This window comes from Macrobrachium nipponense, chromosome 22 (genome assembly GCF_015104395.2).
Source record: "Macrobrachium nipponense isolate FS-2020 chromosome 22, ASM1510439v2, whole genome shotgun sequence".
NCBI classification, from domain to species: domain Eukaryota; kingdom Metazoa; phylum Arthropoda; class Malacostraca; order Decapoda; family Palaemonidae; genus Macrobrachium; species Macrobrachium nipponense.
The window spans coordinates 33522350-33540194 of NC_087213.1; the positions used below are offsets into that span (position 1 = coordinate 33522350).

Sequence of the window (17845 nt, forward strand, 5' to 3'; positions counted from 1 at the left end):
AAATTATTTTTGGGTGTCTGAAATGCTAATTTAATTGGATGTACATTATTCCTTATGGAAATTGTTTTGGGACTTGTAGTTTCGGACTTCGTCAGATGTTCTACAACGGATTACTTACTAAATCAAGAGGTTCCACTGTAAATGTGCTTTCCTAAATTTAAAGATGATTAGCGCTGGTATTGGTATCCAACAGCCTTCAAAGATAAGATGAAGACCCATTGCAAACACTTCCCAAAGAAGCACCCATATGTTAAAGTTAATCCATTTAAAGAATTTCAACATATTGGCTTCTCAGTAGTCTGCGAGTATGCAAACTAGAGTAACTCGCTCACATACAATAATTTTTATTTAACATGGCTGACCTGTATTTTGTAATGAAATTTTATGTTTAGAGATAGTGATACTTACTTTGAGCATAAAATATTTTCAGGTTAAAAACCTCTTGCTCAAATGATCCTCAAGCAGTTTCATTAATGCACAAGTTATGTCTTACTATGACCATAGTGTTTTACTTGCCACATTATGATGAAAAATCACATGTTCTTTAGTTAATCTATGAAAATGTATCACTGACAACACTTGGAAAACCAAGAAGTTTCAGGAAAATAAAATTTTAGTAGTATTTATAGACATTCTTATTAAAAATACAATTCATCTAATTGCGTTAAAACATGGTTAAAAATACAGTTCATCCAATTTGCAGTGTTACAATACCACCAGTACCTAAACTGGAGAGAGATACTTTGCATGGCATGACTATTAGTCCTGATAAAACGTGCAAATAAAACAAAAGTCATGAAATGTATAGAACTTAGCTTTGTCTAAAAGATTAGATCTATTACCTTTGTATTTCAGATGGGATAACTTTCCTATAAGCCATTAACTTAAACCAGAGGGGCATCATGAAGGACCTCGAGAAATACACTCCCCATCATTAGATACCTTAACATAAATAGGACCTACTAAAACCCTTTCAAAACAATGCAACTTACACACAACTGCACTATGAAAACAGTCAAATTCAAAAATACTGAGCTACCTTTTATATCTCTACAAATGGAACTTACAAAAAATTGTGTAATATTAAATGCCTCTAAATGGTATCTCTGTTGTCATACAAACCTTTAGATAAAAAAAAATTCTCAACACTTTACAATACATATGGGAACCACTTTTGTACTCCCCTTTGCTATTCAATCCTGCTTCCACCTACATCAACAGTTCAAGCAAAATTATAGTTTTACAAAATAAATTTGGTTGCAACACTTAATAAAAACTGCAACCCAACCAACGGAGTAAGTAGGCAACAGGTTCCCTATAGTTGATCAAATTCAAGGTTGATGGATTCTTTTTACTTTGCATGCAATTCGGAATAAATCCTTCATCTTCCTAAATGCATTAAATGATAAACTGTGTAATGAATACAATCTCTCAAGGTAAGAATAGTAAATTTAAAAGATTGCACTTACAAAATCAATCTGTGATTGCCATCTGGAGCTCAGTCCAGTTACTTCAGAAGAACATGTGCTGAATTTATCTATAATTGCCTTGTTGTGAATACTTTGTTTGATGCCACTATTTTTGGGATTCAATGCAACTGGAAAGATATGAAACAAAATAGTTTTCATCCAAAAAATAAAAGTAAAATATTTCAAATCCCTTCTAACATTTTTTAAAAGTGTGATCTGAGGATCAACTTTAGTGTTTTCAAAATTAAGCTCTAAAAAGTACAAAACAAAATTTGCTTCCCTCACAAGCAATAAAACATTAACACAAATGCCTGCAAAACTATATAATGGTTTTGAAGCAACCCAAAATCTGTGGTTCATAACCTATGCCAGTTTGGGAACTTCTAGCTTTCTTTTAATATGCCCATTCTGGTGTAAACTAATCAAGTAGTAATAAACTTCTTATACTTTCATAAAGTTAAATTTGTTGTACAATGAAGCAAATTAATATAAATTTAATCTTTTTAAATGACAATCACACCAACTCCAGAAAAACCTCTTTTCTGAAGGAATGATATTTTGAAAAAAAAACTTATTTTCAGCAGTCTCTTGCCTTTCCACAACACAAACAACAGTTCTTACAATGCAATAGGAGCTGGTGAGAACTAACCTAGGCTCCAAGATTAGAAGTTCGGGAAACTACTACCTTTGATACCATCAAGGAACCATCAAAATCATCATTGTTCTGTGAAGCTCAAAACTTTAGTATTTCCTTTAAAAAAAAATGCTCCACATTTTCTGGCAAACCTGTGGAAGACTATTCTAATAAAAACTTTCCCGTTGAGATGGTCTTCGATAACAGTTTTTTCAAGGGGCAAAATGATTTAAGGAATGCTGTTCGAAGGAGAAAAGTTTTTTTGCTAGCCCAATCAGATCTCTTGATTTGTCCCTTGCCTCCTTATGTAATGATCTAGGGGTTCAACGGTTGTTGAAGACTACAATCAGCTTGTCTATGGCTAGATGCTCTGCTTGCATAAGACCATTCTAAACCAGCAAAAGCTTGAGGTTGTTTATAAACAGTTTGCTCTTCTCTAGTCAGAATCTGTGATAAAATTATTCTCAGAAAGGACCTCCAACTTGCATGAATGTAGGGTCTGGGTCAAATTCAAAAGGCAGACCTATGAACATTCTTGCAATATTAGGAAACTGACTGTGTATCTGTTGGAAAAAGCCCAAAAAAAGAATTTTCATCCCAAGAAAACCATTGATTGGATCAGAAAAAGCATATTTTTTTTGTCATTCATCAAAATGCCCCAGTTTTGAGGCTAGACATAACAGATAATCTTACACCCTTAAGATTGCCTAAAATGAATTGGTAAGAACTAAACTGTCGTCTAAAGACAGTGTTCCTCTGACTCAATTTTGTTAAAAGATGCCAACGCACAGGTGACTATTTGTAGTGTCGTATTTGGACCAAAACAGAGCTTACAATCTGAAAACCTTCCCTTAAAAGACAAGGCATCGATACTACTTTGACCGAGGTTGTGCCACGACTTTGAAGAACTTCTACATGTCGACAGAAATGGTCAATTTGCCCTTAAGAATGGCCTCCAAGATTGAACTGAAAGACCCTAAGAAATTAGTAAAACTAATACTATTGAGACTGGAAATGTCCAATACATGACTCCAGCCCCCTCCCTGAGGTCTTGGGAACAAGAAAAAATGATGGTATAAAACAAGTGACTAGATTAAAAAATTGACTAAATGGCTTTGTTGCATAACAGTTCTCTCCCCCTCTCACACTCAGGACTACTGTGTGTGCAAAGTTGGAGACAAGGATATACCACCTACGGTTCTTCTAGAAGCTTTGCTTTGTACACAGCTTTCAAAGGATCCTTCTTATCTACTTAAACAGAGTTCAAAATACCTGTTATGGTTACATTTGCAATTCTTTCACTCAGAAAGTGAGCCTTGATCAATACTGAAGAACAACTCAGGAATGGCTTGGGATATTCCACACAAATTTCAAGCAGAAAAATTTCCTAGGGGCAATAACCTAGAGGAATCTCATACCAAGGCCTTCAACATTTAAGGGTTAAGACGACAATGTGTCAAAAAACAGCTACAAGTGGTCGAGTTGAACTACTACATAAAAGTATGCACAACTGTTTCTATTACTTTAAACGAAGTTGTAGAAAATAACTAGACATTCAACCCTAGCTTTGGAAACACTTTCATGGTTAGGTTAATACTCATGCCTCAAGAAATGCTGGCCCCTGCAGGGATAACATTTATGTAAATATAGTAATCAATATTTCTTATGTATTTACATATATACATCTACAAGTATACACACAAACATTCACATACATATGCATATCCTCTTAGTAATCAAGCTATCATGCTAAGAATGAAATACTAAATTCAAAAGTACTTCCTCCTAACAGTTAGGCCAAAGTGCCTTACTGATGAGAGAAGTCTTTGCTTTCTTGAAGCAAGAACCTAAAACTTACATGTTTGAGATAGGTGAAAAACTGATATCTGATCAAAGTCCTAACACAGCCCTAGGCAGCTTCATAATACTGGAAAGTGATGCAGTGGAATTCTGAGAACCAGCTTCAGGTGATACTTTTGCAAGATTCACCTCAGTTGTTTTAGAATAAATCAGCAACATGTCAGCACTTCACTTTGGTTGGCTGGTTCCAAAGGTGTTCACATCACAAATTGTGAGCACACTACACTGAGCATGTTGGGTGCAGAGCAATTAACTTTAGTTTACTAGCTTTCTCGTCAATCCCTTTTCCAAAAGGTACTAATTTCTCTTTATAACATGCCTTGCCATAAGCAGTGTTAACTTCTTACTTGTTTAAACAAAAGCCAAAGTAGAAGGATACAAAAGAGTACGAATCAACACATTCATCTTTAGAAAAAGGGAAGTGAAAGAGGAACAATGTGAACTAGGCAGTGCTTAAACCCAAATCTCAGCAAACAAATCAAATCAGGGTTGAAAAACAAAGTCTAAAGAAAGAACAGAGACTATAGAAAATGGCAAATCTGCAAATGAAGATGGTGCAGTGGCAAGAGCATGGGACATAGCAGGGATTGCCAGCAATGACACACAATGCCGATGGGGGCACCATAATATCAGCTGATCAGTTTTGTTTACTTTTTCCTACTGCTCCTCGAAACCATGAGGTCCTAGTGTGACGATACAATACTTGCTCGCGAGCATCGGCTGGATGCTGGCCAAAACCGTGAGCAAGAAATGACTAGTGTGATACCAGCTTAAGTAGGAGAAAGTAGTGTTCTTGCATGACATCACCACAAAACATCGATGACAGCTGGAGGAACCTGCACAACACTAAGAAGTGGTCGCTGAGAAACAAGAAAGCAAGAGTCAGTTCCAGCAGAAAGCTAGCTAAATCTAGATTAATAGCAGAAGAGGAAGAGCCACCAGTGCAAACTCGTACATTTGTAATAATTTATAACTAGGGAAAATGGGTAAAAGGGATTAGATCCCAGTCCAAAACAGGGGACTGAGATGGTAATTGCTTCATTGCAAAGGAAGTTAAAGGAAAGGAGAATGCATTTGAGAAGTTTGGCAGTAAGGAGGCTTTCGCGCCCGTGTTGGAGGCGCCTGTTCTCGCGGCTGTTCTAGCATCGGCAGGCGTGTTGTGGAGTGCAACACACGCCAATGTGTCATGAAAAACGCCGCGATTTCTGATGCAATACCTAGTCTTGATTCATCTAAGGAGTTCTGGTAAACTCGGGAGTGTGACGTTCGCCGTAGGCTCCACCCCCAGAGTGCCGTATAAATAAGACTGTCGAAGTTGGAGAAAGCAGTGATCGTGAGAGAGAGATCACCAGTTAGTCACAGAGAGATATACTCAGTAAGAGCCACAGATCAGATTATCAGTGAGAGATCAGCAGCAGCAGAGATCATCCGATAGAGATAATAGAAAAAAAGGACCGACGAAGAATCAGAAGAAAAGTTGTTCGAGAGTTGGTTGGATACTGGTCTAGTCGTCTTCAGGAGTGGACTACCGTGTTATCACAATGTCGAGCAGACTTAGAAGAAAAGGTCCTGCTACAGGTTTTGGGGAGTTCCTGCCTTTCAAGTAAACTAGTTTCTGCAATACGGAGTCAAGAGGACGTCTGCAATCACCGTTTTCCTTTTGAGAAGCCATCCCTTCGAATTGCCAAATAGACTAGTAAGTATTTGAATTGCCTCACTGTTCCCCAAGTGCATGCAGTGTAAGATTCAATCTTTTTATGTAAATAGGAGATACCATTCTGCATTTACCTTTGTTAGTAAGCTTGTAAATAAACCTTTGTTGTGTTAGTGTTTCTTTCTATATTCCTATCCCCAGTTTCAACTGTTGGTGTTGAAAATTTTTTGATTATTATTTCATATCAAACCTGAAGCGGACCTCCCTCAGAGGCCGTAACATTGTGTCGACCTTTGCCAGGATATTTTGACACCGTAACATTGTGGCGACCTTGCTTAGGCTATCAACACTAACAGTTTGAAACAGGGAAAATATAGAAAGAATCAGAATGAGCGAGATGGTGAAAGTTTATTGAGTCGGGTAGGCTACTAGGTCTAGAGGGGAATGATCTCCGTGAGTATGTTGAAAGGAAAGAAAGGGAAAAGTATGAGAGAATGGAGAGAGCAGCTGAGAGAGAGGAAAGAGCAGCCGAGAGAGAAATGCAGCAACAAGAAAGAGAGAAGGAGCGTATGCATGAGTTGGAAATTGCGCGGTTAAGACAAAGTACTCGTAGCAGTCTGACAGGTGAAAACTAAAACGGAGCTGATAGGTTAGGTATGAGTGCAGTGTTGAAATTAGTACCAAAGTTTGATGAGGAAGATGTTACGACATATTTCATGGGTTTTGAGAAGTTAATAGAACGAGTAGGTTCTCCTAAAGAAACGTGGACTTTATATTTACAGTCAGTCTTGAGTGGTAGGGTACTTACTGTGTATAGTTGCATGTCTAAGGAGGAATGTGATAATTACGATATCGTGAAAGAAACTGTTCTTAGCGCATACAGGTTAGTACCGGAGGCGTATCGTAAGAAATTTAGAAATTTAAGAAAGGATGAAAATATTACGTATGTAGAATACGGTAAGAAGTTAGAAAGGTTTTTTTTTGATTGGCTAACTTCTGCTAAAGTTGATGAATTAGATAGTTTGAAGAACTTATTGTTAGAAAACTTCAAAGATAATGTATCTCCTGAGATTAAGCTTTATATAGAGGATAGGCGAGAAGTATCTTTTGCAGGAGCAACTAGGCTAGCTGACGAATATAGTCTACCTCATAATTTGAGTGTTAGTAAGAAATGAAATCATCCTTCGTCTGGTAGAGTACAAAACAGTAAAGGTTTCAGTCCTAGTAATAGCAATGCGAGTAAAAGTGACTATTCCTGTCATACATGCGGAAAACCTGGTCATACGTCTAAGGTTTGTTAAGAGTAAAATGGCATTAGTGGCTCATAATTAACTTAATTCCGATGTAATGGGAAAGGGCATTTAGCGAGAAATTGTGCAGTAGAAAAGAAGGACGGTAAGAAACCAGTGTCTCTAGTTAACATTTCGTCAAGTAGGGATGTGACGAGAGAAACTAGGAAAGTTTTTGGTGAATTTATGTCAGAAGGCGTAGTTTCCTCTCTTGGAGGAGTAGATTCGAGAGAAGTAGTCTTGCTTCGAGAAACAGGGGCTGATGTCTCACTGATTCGAAGAGTGAGTGTGCTGAACAGGGCAGAAATCAATATGGAAGATTAAGTCATGTTAGGTGGATTTCCTAACACTTGTGTTCTTTGTCCTTTGTTGAAGTTTAATTTAGAAAGTCAGGTAGTGTCAGAAGTGAAACTTGCCGTTGTGGACAGTTTGCCCGTTGAAGGCATTGACATTGTCGGTAACGACTTAGCTTTATCCAAGAATGTGAATCCTGTTGAGAGGAATATTCCAGTGCCTGAAATGGTAGTAACTAGGTCGGGTTTAGATACAGACGTAGACTACGGTCATAATTTGTTCGTGGATTCGAACGAGAGTGAGTTCGTGGATTCAAACGTGAGTAAGTTCATGGATTCGAACGTGTGATAGAGGTAGCGAGGTTGATCTTGGCATGAGTTTGGCCGAGAGACCAAACTATCAATGTTGACAGTGATAGCCAAGGGGAAGGCGTAGCTGTCGAGAGTAACGTAGTAAATGTACCTGCATCTAGTCCTAGTTACGGTGATGAATTAGGCTCTTAACGTTTTGGATAAGGATGAACTAGTCAAGTTGCAGAGAGAGGATGAGGCACTAACCCGAATATTTGAATGTGAACTGGATGATGATCTCTGTGTGTAAGGAAACTTTGTTTAAAGGACGAAGTTGTGTGTCGTTATGTTCGTCCTGAGTCAGGTAGTAAAGAGGAAATCACAAAACAATTAGCGGTTCTTAGGAAGCTTCGTGAGCTAGTTTTGAAGTTAAAACGCAATGAGCAAGGACATTTGGGAGTAAATCAAACTTTCAAGTGTATTAGTAGGGCGTACTTTTGGCCTAAAATGAAAAATTATGTGAAGAGGTATGCTTTAAGCTGTCATGAATATCAAATTGCCTGGAAACCGAATCAAGTAATTACCAGAGTTCAGTTATGTAATATTCCTTCAGTAGGCTTATCTTTTGAGAATGCATTTATAAATATGTTCGGAACTTTGCCTAGAAGTAAGGGTAGAGATGACTGCAAACTAATCTTGAGTATTATAAAAACAATTTAAATTTAAGAGATGTTTGGCAGCTAGCGGAGGAGAACGGAAGCGCTTGGCACTAAGCGAAAAAACCCGAACGGAAGTCAAGGGTTAACTGAAGGAAAATCTGATCTTAGAGCAAAAGAGAGAAGTTTGTGTATGAGATATAGAGTTTTAGTACTAGTCCAGAAAGAAGGTTCCTCTTTATCTCATAATTTCGACGGTCCTTTTTCAGTTTTAGAGAAGAGGGGAAATATACATTATAGAATTAATGTGGGTAAGAGTAGAGCAAAGGCAATAAATGTAAATTTGCTTCAGAATTATACACAACGCCCCGTGCCGTGGCCTCCGCCCGTGTAACAGTGTTACTGAGTGAGATTAGTTTTGAGAAAAACACCAGGTGTTTTAGTCTTTCAAAGTTTTGAGCAGAGTTCAGAAAATGGAAAAAGTAAGAGAGAAGGATAATGTTTTACCTGATAGCCTCTCTAGAGATTTCTCAGAATGAGTAGCCTAATAACCGTTTTCTGTTATCGCACGAGTGAGTGTGTGTGGAGAAGCGTGCGTGTTTGACTGGATTAAAGCTTTATGCAGAATTGTTCCCTGCTGTTTAATTCTTGTTCCTCTTTAGAAAAAAAATAAAAAATTAGTTTATTTCATTTTTTTTCTCTTTTGGGGGGGCGTGTGATGGTAATTGCTTCATAGCAAAGGAAGTTAAAGGAAAGGAGAATGCATTTTCGAGAAGTTCGGCAGTAAGGAGGCTTTCGTGCCCGTGTTGGAGGCACCTGTTCTTGCGGCTGTTCTAGAATCGGCAGGCGTGTTGTGGAGTGCAACACGCGCCAATGTGTCGTGAGAAACACCGCGATTTCTGATGCAATACCTCGTCTAGATTCATCTAAGGAGTCCTAGTAAACTCGGGAGTCTGACTCGCCGTAGGCTCCACCCCCAAAGTGCCGTATAAATAAGACGGTCGAAGTTGGAGAAAGCAGTGATCGTTAGAGAGATCACCAGTTAGTCACAGAGAGATATCCTCAGTAAGACCCACAGATCAGATTATCAGTAAGAGATCAGCAGCAGCAGAGATCATCCGAGAGAGATAAGAGAATAAAAAGGACCGACGAAGAATCAGAAGAAAAGTTGTTCGAGAGTTGGTTGGATACTGGTCTAGTCGTCTTCAGGAGTGGACTACAGTGTTATCGCGACACCGAGCAGACTTCAGAGAAGAAAAGTTCCTGCTACAGGTTTTGGGGAGTTCCTGCCTTTCAAGTAAACTAGTTTCTGCAATACGGAGTCAAGAGGACGTCTGCAATCACCGTTTTCCTTTTGAGAAGCCATCCCTTCGAATTGCCAAATAGACTAGCAAGTATTTGAATTGCCTCACTGTTCCCCCAGTGCATGCAGTGTAAGATTTAATCTTTTTATGTAAATAGGAGATACCATTCAGCATTTACCTCTGTTAGTAAGCTTGTAAATAAACCTTTGTTGTGTTAGTGTTTCTTTCTATATTCGTATCCCCAGTTTCAACTGTTGGTATTGAAAATTTTTTATTATTATTTCATATTGAACCTGAAGCGGACCGCCCTCAGAGGCCGTAACAGGGACAACAATACATCACTTCACACGTATTACTAGTAAACACACACTAGAAATTATTGTTATGTATGCCGGTAAACACAAGCACTAAACTACCAAATAAACTCTTCGGACAACGCATCAAATTTGAGCTGGAAGACAGGTGAGAGAGGTGGTGAAGGGCACAAACCTAGGCCCAGACACACACCATGGTTCCCTGTCAGTGCAGACAACTAACACATTGCAGTCCAGAGGGTGGGCTACAGCAGACACTAACGTGTGTCTCTCTCTCTGGGTGTGTGTGTGTGTGTGTGTGTGGGGGGGGGGGCAGCAATTGGGTGTTGCTGCGATCTGCACCCTAATATTTCTATTTCTAGTAAAATTTCTAGCCAATGAAGAATATTCCTCAATTGCCAATTACTTTTCTCCTGAACCACATAAGGAACATAAGGTGGAGCAGAAGGAGTAAGAAAGTGATTATCTATCAGGCAATGGAGAAAGGAGGAGGAGAAGCAACACCAGAAGAAAAAAGAAAACTTGAGTAGCTGGTCCTAACAAATTATCCTCAATCTACCAGCCTCTTGCATCTTCAGATTTCACAAAATTCATCATCATCAGAACACTTATTCACAAGCAGGAAATCACACTTGTGCCTTAACAGTTACGCTATAAGGGCACAACTGAAGCATTCATACAAATTCATTCCCATACAGTGTAATGCTTTCATTTATGCTTGCTGTAGATGACAAAATGTAAAAACAGAAAGCACCAATCCAAACAAAACAAGAGATAATCAGCCAACACCAATTCACACCACCAGCACAAGGACACGGCATGAAAAATTCTGACAAGAACAAACATTCCTAGCAGGTTAGCCAAACGTTAATTTTTTTTTTATTTTGCATGCTGATTGCACCTTTTGTCATGAAGAAGTCGCTAACTTAATGGTACATAAAGACACCTCATATAAAATCCTTACTCAATATTAAAAGGCTTCCAGATATTTGACAAGTCCATGTTTGGCTGTGTATCCAATGTTTACTGTAAGTCATTTTCATTAGCAACTATGAATACCAGATCTTATGATAAATCTCAAGACCTTAGGGAGAGATAATTTGGGTGCTTAGAAGAGCTGAAGATGCCCTCATCTATGAACTTAACTTAGAAATCAAATGAGTAAATCTCCGAAAGTAGGTAAAAATTCGGTTGTCAAGGTCCTTCCATTGCCATAGAGATTATTCAAGTGGAACCAAGAGTCCACAGTCAACAAACAACCTACAGAATTCACAAGTGTCATTTGCAGCAGATCCTTTATATAAAACTGCATGCTGCCAGAATATTGTGTAGTGTAGAAGTTAAACTTCAGCTATGAAATTAATTGAGGAGGAGAAGAAAAAAAGAAGTGATCAAACACTTGCCCTGATTAATCTTTGTCAACTACCACTCCATGGAGTTTACCATTATTGCTCTATTGACTCTCATATACTCATGTGTATGGTCATAGCTTAAACAGAACTCCAAACAAGTTCTTACTTCTAGACTGATCAATTTCCTTAAAAACAAATCTCCCTAGACATAAGTAGTGCTGCTCTCTATCACCTGCCCTCAAAGCAAGTAGTCTCTTGCTCTTCTTTTTTGGGGAAACTGACAATACTATGAAGATTGCAAGAATAGGATTTGGGACAAAGGCCAGGGGCTATGACCTTTGAGCTCACTCACCGCTGAAATTGTAATTGACAGTAAAAGTTTTGAAAGTTTCACGGAGGAAAACCTAACAAGTGCACTATCAATCAATTTTTATAAGAGGGTGCAAAGGGAGATGGAATTGAGAGAATATTGTTGGATACACAATGAAAGGGATTTCAGCTGGAGCAGAAGAGACTCTGTGAATAACCTTCCATTCCTACAGTGCACTGCATGAGGTGCACATTTCTAGGTTATAGATTCACAAGGGTAATGAACAACAATCAAGAATCATTGCAGACTGCAAAGAACAAGTGCAGTAGCTACTACTCATGCTGCTTAAGACAAAGTAGAAGTTAGCTAAAAAAAATTCTCATGACAGAACAAACCTCAACAGAAATAATTAATGCCTAGAATAAAGTAATTTTGAATTGTTCCAGTAGTAAGATTTAAGTCCTTCCTTTGTGTGTGTACGTTCAACACTTTCATTTGAAATGTTCTTTTAGTCAAGATTTATGACCTTTTGTGTGTGTACCTAAAACTTTCAAAGTCCAGTCACGCAAGGACTGTCCAAGAAATGGACAAAGATTAAACAGCCTCAGAAGTGAACAAAGGCTAAAATGGCTCATTACAGAGAAATAGATGAAGTTAAAATAAACTTCAAAATAAAAAGCTACAATGGAAATCATTTCAACTATGAAATTTGAATCAACTGTATTTGATATGATTGCCTTCAATTCAACAAATCAGTTAGCAGATCCAACTCCCATGACAATGGCATTTGTATAGAACAGTATACATATAATCAAATTTTTAAGAGAAATCAGTTAATCATAAGCCATTTTCTTCACTAATAAACTAATCTCTGAAAAAGTCATGAAAGGTCTTGCAGAGGAAATAAATTTATGAATGTCCTAGTCAAGTATATCAATTTCCTCGACTGCCTTTCTGGTGTCCCTCCCAACACCTTCCCTCCCATTTCCCCTACACCAGGATAAGTTCTGTAGTTTGTGTATATGACCGGAAAGTAAACGGGGCTGGTGCTGCCCGTAGACTTTTGTCGACTATTAGCAGCTTAACTGCGGTTACGGGTACATGTATGGGATGGGTATGGTACTCAATGGGTATGAGTATGATACACATATGGGTATCAATACGAGTATGGGTATGGGTATAGGTATGGAATGGATACAAGTATGGTACAGATACAGGCGGCCCTCTGTTAGCGGCAGGGGTTCTGTTCCTGGCCGCCGACGCTAAGTGATTTTCGACGCTAAGCGATATTAAAGCCTACGGCCGCCGCGCACCACCTTTCGAAAGTCTAGACCAATTAAAAGCACCCTAGACCAGTCAAACAGCGCCGTAATCCCGCGATGGTGCAATAAGTAAAATTACATTATAGTATTATTAATCCTGTAAAGTGAAAAATGCCTCGCTTTAATCTTATGGGTGTCTACGAGTATGTAAAGATATAAGGTTTTATACAGTGTACAGGTAGCTGTAGTGTTCAAGTTACGATAATTTGTCTTACGATAATCTGATTTTACGAGAGACCACATTACAATAGCCTAACTTTATCCCTATCCCATCTTCTAGTTACACAAGTTCAAAAATAGCAAAAGAGTGATGAAATTATGGTTTTAACGCTATACTCTTTGCGTAAACGTGTACAGCCATGAACAACCAAACTAGTTTTTTTTTTTTTTTTTTTTTTTTTTTTTTTTTTTTTTTTTTTTTTTTTTTTTTTTTTTTTTTTTTTTTTTTTTAAGTAAACCGAATTCGATAACCTCTGTTTGGCTTTTATTTCAATCATCGTACTATAGTACACTATTACCGTAGTTATAGATGGCGTTATTACATTAAGATAAATCTATTCTATTCTGCATAACTATTCGCTATTGATCAAAGATCAATCAGGAAATATACGGATACATTTAAACCTAGTTATAACCGATGCAGAGAAAACTGTTCAAGCTGCTAATGACTTATCGTGCATCGGCAACAATGATAAAACTCCAGTAAATGTATGCCATCAAACAACCGTAGATAAAATAGATGTAAAATAATTTTAATCAAAACTACTGTGCTTGAAAGAAAACATTTTACTGTTTGTTTCACGCTGAAATAAGATAAGTAACAAAGTTCGTATTACGATGACAAAGGAACTTTGCGAACTGAATCAATTTTTTTACTCAATAAACATGCCGCCAACGTAATCTGATAACTGAAAAAAACTAATATTTCACAATCACAAAGACTCATTCAATTCATATTTCCACTTCAAAACATGTCGTATAAGGAAAAATAACCTTATCTCATATAAGTCAAGTATCTAGATATTCCTTTATACTAACTAGAAGCAAGAAAATTCACTCAGAATTACGTTAAATATGGCGAGACAAACTTATTCGCCATCAGCTGATTTGAAACCAAAACATTGGCCGCTCCTCGGAATGCTGGCTTAAATTTGCCGTAGTATTTTATAATACAATATGAGAATACATCCAATATTATTGGATACAGTGAAGTAATGTATAACTTAAAAGTATTTATGGAAAAGATGCATATTTACTTTTTCTTCTGCGCTTATCTTAATTTTCGTCACTATGCCATCTACGTAGCAGCAGCATCTCGAGCTCTTAAGGTCGTATCTCAATTTTCTGCTCGAGTAACAAAGCCAAAAATCGACAGAGTTGCACAGTTATATTTTGTACTTCTATCCCATGGAAAAACAAATTGCAGTGTTGCAAAATCAAATATATACACAAATTTTGACCTAAAATAAATTTATGCAACAATTGTGAATATTTATAAAACATTATTAAATTATATAAATGAAAATTTTATTATTCGGGCATGACTGAACAACCTATTGTCTTCATAATGTGAAGGGCTGTTACAAAGACTTAAAATGGACATGCGTACTGCCACTATCACTTCTATACAAAAATAAAATAAATACCCTTTAATACATTTTTCTTGCACATTTCAAACAAATGCATGAAAAATTAAAAAAAAAAAAAAAGCTGAAGTTTCTTTAACAAAATGGGTTATAATTAGCTCCCAAATCAATAAAATAACACCATGCATTTTTTGGAGCAGTGGCAGACAAGAACGAACATGAGAAAACAGTCTGAAATCGTGGACCGTAGTTACAAAACCTGCCTTAATCTGTATCATATTTATGTACAAAAATAAAAATACCCTATACTTAACCCTTTAACGTCGATTGGAAGTATTAAACGTTGACGAAAATAGTCTGTTGGGTGCCAAACAACGTACGAAACTTAGCCGAAAATTTTTTTTTTTTAATTCGTGGAAAAATAGTTAAAAGGCCTACTACGCAAAAACTTTTGAATCACGCTCCTTGGGGGATGCTAAGAGCTCACGGATCACATTGTTGTTTTGTTTACAATCATTACCCAGGCGCGCAAGCGCGAATTTCTTCTTGCACTAAAAAGTATCAGCAACACATCTCAGAAATTTTGTCACTGACAATTTTTGCACCATTTTATATTAGCCGTTACATAGTTTATATGAAAATTTGCGCAATTTCATGTAGAGTACAACATTAAACTAAACAACATGGTTGTAGCTTTTATCAGTTTTGAAATATTTTCATATAAATAACGATAAATGCCAAAATTTCAACCTTCGGTCAACTTTGACGCAACCGAAATGGTCGAAACACACAATTGTAAGCTAAAACTCTTATATTCTAGTCTAGCAATATTCAGTCATTTACCTTCCTTTTACAACAAATTAAAAGTCTCTAGCACAATATTTCGATTTATGGTGAATTTATGAAAAAAACTTTCCTTACGTCCGCGCGGTAACTTCCGAAAAAATAAAATTTTTTTGTACGATGTCGTAATGTTTGCACAGTTTTATATTAGCCGTTAAATAGTTTTATATATGAAAATTTGCACAATTTCATGTAGAATACAACAAAAACAACCCATGGTTGTACCTTTTATCAGTTTTGAAATACGTATTTCATAAATAACGACAAGTGCCAAAATATCAACCTTTGGTCAACTTTGACTCAACCGAAAAAAAAAACGCAATTGTAAGCCAAAACTCTTACATTCTAGTAACATTCAATAATTTACCTTTATTTTGCAACAAATTAGAAGTCTCTAGCACAATATTTCGATTTATGGTGAATTTTGAAAAATTTCCTTACGTCCATGCGGTAACTCTTCCGATAAAAATCGGAATTTTTTCGTCAGATTGTCGTAATGTTTGCACAATTTTAAATTAGGCGTTATATCAAGTTTTATATATGAAAATTTACACAATTTCATGTAGAATACATCAAAACAACAACCAATGGTTGTAGCTTTTATCAGTTTGAAAATATTTTCATATAAATAACGATAAGTGCCAAAATTTCAACCTTCGGTCAACTTTGACTCTACCAAGATGGTAAAAAAAAAACTCAAATTGTCAGCTAAAACTATTACATTCTAGTTATAATTCAATAATTTTATTTTATTTTGCAACAAATTGGAAGTCTCTAGCACAATATTTTGATTTATGATGAATTTATGAAATCTTTTTCCTTACGTCCGCGTGGTAACTTCCGAAAAAATCAAATTTTTTTTGTCCGATTGTCATATGTTTGCACCATTTTAAATTAGCCGTTACATAAAGTTTTATATATGAAAATGTGCGCATTTCATGTAGAATACAACAAACAAACAACACATTATTGTAGCTTTTATCAGTTTTGAAATATTTTCATATAAATAACGATATAGAAAAAATTCTACCTTCCGTCAAAATTTAACTACCGAAATGGTCAAAAACTGCAATTGCAAGCTACAACACTTACAGTCTAGTAATATTCAATCAATTACCTTCATTTTTCAACTAACGGGAAGTCCCTACCACAATATTTCGATTTATGGTGAATTTTTGAAAACAGCTTTTTTTTTTACATCCGAGTGTTATGAATTCATGCATCATATGATAATATCTTCTGTGTTGTTTTGATCGTTTTACGAATAACTCATTAGCTTTAACCATTTTGCTCGCGCGCTATTTGTATAAAATTATAAATTAAATTTTTTTTTGCGCTGTCGTATGTTCCAATATTTATATACAAGATATTTTTTTCATTTCTGATGATTGCATACTAAACTTCAGGCAATGACAAAAAAAGGAGCCAAAAATGAACTCAATCTTGAAAATTAAGTGCGCTGTGATTCTGAAAAAAAACTTTCCGCTTCAGCGCTCACTCGCGAACGCCGCCGGCATACGGGAGACACTTTCGGAAATACCAGCCGGCTCTGCGTTTAAGGGTTAATATATTTTCGTACACATTTTAAACAAAAGCATGAACATTGATGAAGTCGACACATCAATCGCTAAATCTGCAATCTCTAACTTTTCGGAAGAGCGGCAGACGGCGGCTTACAAGAATGAACATGAAAAAACATCGTATTTGATAACGTGAAGGGTAGTTTCAAAAGCTGACTTTGTATCATATTTCTGTGCAGAAATAAAAATACCCTATACATAATACATATTCATACACATTTAAAACATAAAAGCATGAACATTTATACACATATCCATAGCTAAATTTGCACTCATTTAACTATTTTCGGCATAGAACAGTGTCAGAGGCATATATTTTACCCTAGTACCTATGGAGTAACTATAAATTTTTTTGTCATTTGCATAACCTTTAAGGGCTGAAGGTATTTCTACAAATGTATGTAGTCAAGACATAACGACGCTAGCGGTGCTGTTGGCCAAAAATTGTGCCATACAAATACCTCAAAATCCCTTATTTTTTTAATGAATATTTTTTAAGACAGCCGTAAAACAGATTCGCCGCGGAGCGATTGCGCCGTTAACCGCGGGCCGCCTGTATGGGTATGGGTTATGTGGTTATGTGGTATACGTACAGATATACAAACTAGCAAATGCGTGCATCTGCTAGTCAAGTGAATAAAAATATTCGCAGAGTATGTGTACTCATACAATAGATGTTAGAAAATAAAATGTTACCTCCACGTACTGATTATCGTCATCGCCGTCACGGCAAGCTTCTGTAGACTTTCTTGAACGATACCACTCTCCTGTCGGGCTTACCTGAGAACATATAAATCATGTAACAAGGAAGCTATTTATTTTTGTTTCTAAAAATTATTACCCTGCTTTTTCTGTAAATTTTTATTTCCTGAAATTGGGCTGTCATTCAGCACTTGTAACAGTGAAAAGAGGTAGTTGGAGTGGTTGGATAGTAAGAAGAGATCCATAGTTAACAGATCAAGTGCAAGGATCTATAGGAGGAACTGGTAGACAACAATACCTAAGCATTAAGCAGTAACAGAAAGGTTGGAGAGCAAGATTAAAAGGAAGCAGAAACGAGTTAAGTAAAAAGCTAAATATAGGTACAG

General features: G+C 36.7%; 1 protein-coding gene across 4 annotated transcripts in view; it reads right to left on the minus strand.

The window, feature by feature from the left end:
* Positions 1-620: 620 nt before the first annotated feature.
* LOC135198587 (uncharacterized) overlaps positions 621-17845 on the minus strand; it is a 93176-nt gene continuing 75951 nt past the window's right edge. For 3 of the 4 annotated variants that reach the window (XM_064226312.1, XM_064226310.1, XM_064226308.1), the window contains 2 exons: positions 17464-17537; positions 621-1597 (listed from right to left, as the gene is read on the minus strand). In XM_064226312.1, the coding sequence (XP_064082382.1) occupies positions 1576-1597; positions 17464-17537 (96 nt within the window). In that variant the 3' untranslated portion in view covers positions 621-1575. Of the gene's footprint in view, positions 1598-17453; positions 17538-17845 lie in introns of all 4 variants that reach the window. The other variant, XM_064226309.1, reaches the window with a different exon arrangement.